This window comes from Fukomys damarensis, unplaced genomic scaffold (genome assembly GCF_012274545.1).
Source record: "Fukomys damarensis isolate Sample0158 unplaced genomic scaffold, DMR_v1.0_HiC HiC_scaffold_5, whole genome shotgun sequence".
In the NCBI taxonomy this organism is placed as follows: Eukaryota; Metazoa; Chordata; class Mammalia; order Rodentia; family Bathyergidae; genus Fukomys; species Fukomys damarensis.
The window spans coordinates 23,301,120-23,309,434 of NW_022900917.1; the positions used below are offsets into that span (position 1 = coordinate 23,301,120).

An 8,315-nucleotide genomic window follows, 5' to 3' on the forward strand; every position below is an offset into this window, starting at 1 on the left:
CGACCGCCAGCGCCGACGGGCGAGTGGGTCCCGGGGTCCCGGGCCCTGAGGCGGACGGGGGGCTCCTTTCCCGGGGTTTTGTCCCGCGGTCTGTGGCAAAAGATGTTCTAGGCAAAGCGACAGAAAGGACCGGTTAGCATAGCCACAGACACCTGTTGCCTGGACGGATTTATCTCAACCATTTAGTCGTGTTTGTATTGAAATATACTTCAGAAAACTTGTCAATATTTTATTTAGGTTGTAAAAAGAAGACATAAAATATGACAGGATTTTGAGCTTTTGATATTTAACAACCCCCCATAATGGTGCCGCTAGATTTGTGGAATGACTTTATCTCTGAAGTCGTGACTGGTTCACCTCTTGTTCTGAGTTTGTTACTTTTCGTCTATCATTTTATCAGTCCACCCAGTTTAACTACAAGCAAGCAGCATTTGGTTTTAAGGAATATTAACCTTTGTAAAAGTAATGTTTTGAGGTTGGAAATTGAAATTTCATATAATTGAGTCATTGTAAGGAAATCGCACGGGTAAATGATTATTTATTAATTGCAGCAAAACCGTCAGCATTTTCCAAAGTCTAGATTTATTTATTTATTTTATCTATCTGGTGGTGCTGGGGATAGAACCCAGGGCCTTGGACAACCTAGCCAAGAATTCTACCATTGTGCCACACCTCCAAGCCTCGGAAGTCTAAAATTTAAATTGGAGATTTTAAGCAGAGGATTATAAAAACAGCATCTAGTATGTTTCTTAGTTGTGGCCTATGTATGGCAGTACATCATATCTGTAAAATGAGAACATGTTATATATTAATATTCTAAGAAAAACTAAATCAAGAAAATGTAAAGTATTGGTGCATAAAAATCATCTAGCAAGGCTTTATCCTTAAGTGTGCCTTCTTATATATCTTTTTTAAATCCATACATGTAACACCTATTTGGAATAGTGGATAGTCTGATGTCTTACTTACCAAACAAGTAATTTTAGAGCAAAGGCATAGACTTTGTAATCAAATCCCTGCATCAATTAGCTATGTGATTTGGATTTGTCTCCCATTTTTCTGAACCTCATGTTTTTCATTGTCAAATCCAATGATTAATTTTCTCCAACAGTTAATGTATGGCTCAAAGTTAAATTACATTATATATGTAAGGTGTTAAGCATATAAAAGGATCTTAAAAACGGTATTTTAATTAAAGAAATACATGCTGGATAGTAAGGTTGTGTCCAAATTGGTCAGTTGTGTGTTTATTATTCCATTGTACTGTTCTTTGGAAAAATTTAAGTTAATTGATAATTTCATTATTGATGCATCTTACTTTTTTAAAAATAGAAAGGGAACCTAAAATACTGTTGGTTTTTCCAGATGCAAAACATCAAATACAACTTGTCTCCTCACTAATATTCCTAACCAATATTCTTTTTATACACCTTGGCCTTTTGAGATTTCTTAAATATGTGTGAATTTGAAAAGGACCTACTTTATTCAGCAACTGTTTCTCAGCATGTATTACTTTTGAAAGGTTGGATCAAAATATTCTTTAAGAAACATTTATGTCACAAACTATATATTTACACTTTAAAAGCTTTATGATAGGTCTGCTACTTGCTACTAGTTACACATGGGATTCTGTTTCTTTTGCAACCTTTTTAACAGTTACCATAAATATTTAGGTAATACCAGTAATTAGTAACTTCTTGAGCTCTGTGGTTGAAGGAAACATTGGAGATTAAGATTGGAGTTATTTTGTATACTAGCTTTGTAGTTCAATTAAACCTTTGTTATTTTTAACTAAACTGCAAGTTAAGTTCTACTTTGTGGTGCTTTGTCTAGGATATAATCCAATAAATCAGTTCATAATAATAATTGTCTGGTAAATGCTTAACTTTTTCCATTAATAACATAATGGTAGTATGTAGTATGCATTGTAATTTCGAATCCATTCCTTATATTGTCAGTGTTTCTATGCAGTCGTACTTTACTTTGTAAAACACTAGATAGTATTTTATGGCACTTTTCTAATTTTCTTGACTGAAATAGATTTATATATGGGGGAGTTCTAGCTGTTTCTTTCCTACAACTAACTGAAAGGTAGGTGGCACGAAAAGAGCTTTAATTTTTTGTTTGTTCTCTTGTTTTGCAAAGTCATGTAATAGAGCTCTTAACTCCCCAACTTTTGAAAATCCCTACTTTGAATGCTCCAGAATTTCCTTGCTCAGCAGCTGGAAAAGACTTTGTAACCTACTACTCAATTTCAGCTGAGCAATGAAAAACAAAGAACTGTGTACCAAAGTATTCTGTTCTTTTGTATTCTGATTCACTAGTTTCATATGGGTAACAGGATGAAAAGTTACTGCATACTAGTGTTAAGCCCTCCTTGGAATGGCTAGGAAATACATTAAATGAGCCAATATATTAGGTCAGTACTTTTAAAAATATCCCCTTCCACATAGAAAATATTCTATAAGTATTTATTTGAGGTATATTTGGTACTTAACAACTTTTTAACTTCCTGTTACATTGAAGTTGTATTGCCAACAAGTACATACAGCATTAGTTTTGTTTAGAAGGTCTTTAATCACCATTTTGTGCTACTCGTTAACAAGAAAAATTACAAAGTGAGACAGATATTGACTTGGAATATTGGCTGGTTTATCTCCAAATTTCAGAAAAAAATAATTTTGGGCATAGTCATCAATGCTGTTAGTAAGTTTATGACCTTAACATTTATACATTTCTAAAGACATTTTAAAATGATAAAACATTTATTGGAACTGAAAGGGAGAGTTGCCAATCCTATCTTATACTTGGGGAAACAATCATTTAGACTTATGATTCACTTGCAGTCATATGCTTACAGTTATTTTTGGATGAACAGGTACAAAGCCCAGTGAGGTTTTAGTTTTGACATACTGATGGACATGAAAACTTAGCCTGTGTTCCATGCAGGTTTCAGAAGATTTAGTTATAATGAGGTACTTAAATTTAGAGTTTGTGGAGTTACACCAATTATGTTGCTACTAGGATCCAAAGACAAGTAAAGTCTAGTTTTTGTGGCCTCAGCTAACTTACAGTCTTATCAGATAGCCTTGTAACATGTAATATATTTTAAAAACATTGATAGACTGTAATAGGGACTAGTGGAGGAGAAAGGTTAAAAAAGAGTTATTTTTACGTTACTATTAACTGTTTATTAGGAATTTTAATGTTACCTATTGAATCATGAAAGTATTTTATAAAGAAATAGCAAGCTTGAGCTTGAGCTTGAGCTTGAGCTTGGCTTTGAAAGGTGAATAGTTATTTGGGAGAATAGCAACAAGGAGGATTAGGGAACTCCAGATAGAGCATAGATATATGCCTAGATATATGGTAAAACAAAATAACATTGGTTCAACAATTTATTGAACATCCACTATGTACAAGACACTATTACCCAATAAAGACATACTTGAATGATAGAACTGTAAGTTAGTACTTGATTGATTAATAGGTAGTTGCAACTTGTGCAGTAAGTACCACATTAGGAGAGGTTTCAGGATTCTTCTTTTTTTTTCCTTCAGGATACTTTTATGAGGACATAAAAAATTACTTAATGAGAACATGGGTCTGAGATGGAAAGAGATTGAGGCTAGATAGATTTAAGAGTGTTGTGAAGCAATCAAGATAGGATCATACCCGTTGCTTCCTAGACTTGTCCAGGGGCAAATTACCTTATTTTTCTAAGCCTTATGTGTAAAACGAGGACACTAATATTAACCTTGATTGAACTCTAATTATGTACGAGATGTTGTATTGAGGAATTTTTTGTGAGTTATATTATTTCATTTTCTCACCAACCCTATGAGATAGGAACTATTGTCCATGGTTTCATATGGAGGTAGTGGAGCTATAAAATGAAACCAGGTAGGCTGACAAGAGACCTACTTTAAATATTAGTAGTGCTTAATTTATAAAGTTCTTCGAATAACATAAGTAGTTTACTATGAATAACATTGACATTTCTTTCTGTCATTAATAATCAAGGAGAATATTAATAAATTCTAAATAAAGATTTTAAAGCAAGAATATAAAGGACTATATTTTGATGAGAAAAGATTATATTCATCCATTTGTCAGGGAATACTGGTTTTATCCCTATTTTGGATTCAGTATAGATGCTGTATTAGTTACAGGTGACACAGGGTTAATAAATATTGTTCCTCACTTTTAAAATAATCTCATTTTTGTATAGTGTGCAAAACAAAACAATTTAGTAGTGTACAGTTTTCTTTAATGTCATGATGATGGTTTATTAGAAGAAAGCACTTAAACTTATTTAAAAGAGATGAATTATGAAATACTGTGGAATTAAGAGAGTAGTGATAGGAATGAAGAAAATATATGAGATGTTTTGCAAAGAGAATGGACAGGAACTAGAGACTAATTATGGGATGAGTGCTATAATTTACACCATCAAATTAAAGGTGTCTTCAAGGATAGTCTGAAGGAGCTGGTGATGACTTTAAGAAATCCGGGAGGAAGGAGGTCTTTGGGAGTCATAGTAATTAATTTGATTTGGGATAAGTTTAATTTGAAGTGCCTATGATGAGAAATTGAAAAAGGATTTGGCAACTCGAAAAATGAAATAGGCGTTTAAGAGATGTAGATTCTGGAAGCATAATTAGATCATATTTATATACGTAGTTCATTGAAATAAGAATAAATGAAATTAGCTAAGAGGGCTAAGACAAATATAGTTTAATTTCTACATTAAAGAGCAGAAAAATCAGTTAAGTAAGTTAGAAGAGGCAAATAAGCCTACAAATAGGTAATAAGCCAAAAGAGTAGAGTGAGTGAAATTAAAGGAGGAAAATGTTTTAAAGAGGGAATGTAACTAATGCTGTAAAAATGTCTGAGGTTATTATATATTATTTTAAATGATTTTCTGTGTGTCTTCTGATTTATGAAACATATCTTCAAATGAGTAGTGTAGTTATTCATATATAGGCAAAGCATCTAGTGCAAAAGATAAAAATTCATTTTCCCTCTTAAAGTATGGAACCCCAAGGTCTTTATGACAATGGAAACCAAAAAATTGATTGGTAAATCACTTCAACCAGCCAGACCTGTTCATCATTTGACTTCTTCCTCAGGTGAGTAATACAGTATACAATTCTTTAAGTATTAATTTTTTAATGGTTAGCATTGAAAAACTAAACAATATGTAAAATAATTGTTTAAGGTGGATATTTAAAGAAATAATAAAAACTAATGATCTTTTATGTTTGAAGAATTTAGAAAAGAAAAATATTCTTAATAATCTACTTATACTCCAAAGTCTATCAGACCAACAAGGGTAGGAAAAATAATCCTTCACTTTCACTGAAAGTTACTACATATAGTTATTATTTTTATGTCTCAGTTTTCAAAGTCACCTGTCATCTAATTAAAGTGATACTGCTAGTATCAGTTGTGTCCTGTGATTATGATCACTGGAAAATGATCATGCTGGAAAATTAACATTTTAAAGGATACTTATGTGCAAAACAAAACCAAACACAAGCACAAAAAATTAATACAGATAACAGATTTTACAGCGTTCATGTTATACTTGGTATCTAGTACAGCTTAGGGCTATGCTTGACCTGGAATATATCTAATTTCAGAAAATCTAAACAAAAGCAAAAACCTAAAATTAAATGTTCTTTTGTCTGTAAAACTATTTTCTTGGACAAAATTTTTTAATTTTATTTTTTATTGGACAAATTTTTTAAATACCTGATACTTAACTAAATTAGAATATAACCTTTTTATTCTATTCAGTACTTTTTGTCATAATGACTTCTGTGTTCTAAGTTAGGTGACATACACATAACCTGTTTACATTTTGTTTAGTCTTTGTGCTCAACTGAATTAACTAACTACTTAGATAAAGGAGGATATAGCCCTTTTATTGATAGAAAAATGAAACAAAAAGGTAAGGAATTATGGTATCAATTCATGTCCCCTGTTTGTTCTCCCATTTTTGATTCTCATAAGAAAGATTGTCTCCACTTTGGTCATGTTTCCCTTCAAGATAGCTGTTATTTGAAAAGACATAAAATTAATAGATATTTTTAGGCCATAATTAGCAATGCTGATCCCATGTCCTTTTGGTGCACTGGAAGCAGTTGTATAGTGTCAAATCTCTGATTTTACCCTACAGGGGAGGATGCAAAGTAATTGGCTGTAGCTCCTTTCTGTTAAAAGCTTTTGCCAGTGCCCCTACCTTCTTCCATCCATCTCTCCAAATTCAGGCTTTCACTGATCTTGTCCCTCAAGGCTTTTACATAGATGAATGGGTGGGGACATGGAGGTGGCCCTAGTCTCTCATTTAACTATATTCCTCTAAGATTCAGACAGCAGAATAAGTTTATTAGAAAAAATCAAATTAATTTTAGCTTTTCTTGGCATACTTCCACACTCTGAACAACTAAGTTCTCAAGAATCTTCTTTTACTTCAAGACTCAGATTGAATTACTTCCTTTTGCAAAGTCTGCCTAATATCTCAAAATTAACTCTGCTGTCTCCTACTGTCTTCTCTAAATTTCTCTTATAGTTTACAGTATATCAAATTGTATTATAATCATTATTTATTAACTTGTTTTTTAGCTTATTAACTTTTTTTTGACCTCGGAACTCTTTTCATGCTACCATACCCATCCCTGAACACAGATATTTCATAGGGCTGAATAAATATTTATTGGATAGATGAAGTGTTAGAAATATTTCAAAATAATACTTAAGATATCTTAACACAAGCTAAGTTACTGACATCATGAATATTTAAAATAGAAAATTTTCCCTCCTAACAGGAGCAGTGTTGCCTTTCAACTTTCAAAGTGATTATCAGCGCAACACCCAGTGCTTACAAAGTGGAGTTAGCAGAGTAAGTCTTAGAAATTATAATAAAAAGGGCCTGGGAGTGTAACTCAGTGGTAGGTTGCATGCTTTACATGCATGAAGCCCTCGGTTTAATCCCCAGCAACAAAAAAAGAAAGACAAAAGTTATAGATAAAATGTTATAGAAAATAACATTTCTTGGATGATTGTTGTATGCTAGATATGATGCTACTTTGTATATTTTCTGAAAAGTTACATATTTCAGACATTTTAAAGGTAATATAACACCTATGTATCTGTCACCCAGCGTTTTCAAATCTGAACATTTTTCTATATTTGTTTTTAAAAATTTAAAGAACAATTTAATTAAAAACCTCTTGTATCTCTACTATTCTATTTCCTTCCCACCTTTCACAGAGATAGCAATCCTCAGTTTTGTTTAAATAAATGTATTTGGACTTTTGCTACAATAAATGGAATTGTTCTGTTTTACAGTTTTATATAAATAATATCATAAACATTTTTGGTTGAACCATTTTTTCTTTCACATTAAGTTTATATTAAGTATCTTAATTTTTAAATTAACTACAATAGTTACAAAGTATGAAATTCAAAATATATAAAATGGTATTCAGTGAAAAGTTTCCTGTCAATTTCTATTCCCTAGTCAACAGTTACTTCTGACATAAGGAACCATTTTATTTTTTTGAGACTGGGTCTCACTATATAGGATGGCCTTGGGTTCACTATGTAGCCTTGAATTCGTGGCATTCCTCCTGCTTCAGCCTCCTGAGTGCTAGGATTACAGGCATGTGCCACCACACTCATTTAAAGAACCATTATTGTTCAGATACTTCCAGAAATAAGCTGTGCTCCATGTATAATCATTAGCATATCCATAAATGGAATACTATTCGTCATTACAGTGAATACACTAGTTCTATATGTGCTGAGACAGAAAATATTTTAATATATGTGAATACATATTTGTTAATGAGCACTTGTTTCTATTTCTAATAAATGCTACAGTGACATCTGTGTGTATAAAACTGGAGTTGAATTTTTATGTGACAAAGTGTTTATATGATCAAACCAAATTACTTGCAAAGTGAGTTGTATGCGCAGTGCATGAGGTTTCTAAGTTTTCCATAACCTTATCTTATTACCATTTCATTTTAAAATTTTTCCTTGTTCTGGTCAAGGGATTTAGCTCAGTGGTTCCACTGCCTACCTTGCAAGAGCAAGATCCTTAGTTCAATCTCCAGTACCCACCTCCCAAAAAAGAAACAAACTCAGAAAATTGTTTTCCTTGTTCATCTTTTGGTTGGTTTTAATTTTAAATTTTCTGTTGCTTGTAAAATAGAGCAACCTTTTATGTTTAATTTGACCATTTAGATATACATCTAGCGAATTGTGAATTCTTTTTTTTTTTTTTTTTTTTTTTTTTTTTTTTT

At 32.1% G+C, this 8,315-nt stretch overlaps 1 protein-coding gene across 2 annotated transcripts in view; it reads left to right on the forward strand.

The window, feature by feature from the left end:
- Positions 1–2,073: 2,073 nt before the first annotated feature.
- Positions 2,074–8,315, forward strand: part of CUNH8orf88 (chromosome unknown C8orf88 homolog) — an 18,497-nt gene continuing 12,255 nt past the window's right edge. Inside the window, exons 1-3 of one of the 2 annotated variants that reach the window (XM_010611998.3) lie at positions 2,074–2,091; positions 5,034–5,132; positions 6,834–6,907. In XM_010611998.3, the coding sequence (XP_010610300.1) occupies positions 5,054–5,132; positions 6,834–6,907 (153 nt within the window). In that variant the 5' untranslated portion in view covers positions 2,074–2,091; positions 5,034–5,053. Of the gene's footprint in view, positions 2,092–3,884; positions 3,904–5,033; positions 5,133–6,833; positions 6,908–8,315 lie in introns of those variants that run through there. The other variant, XM_010611997.3, reaches the window with a different exon arrangement.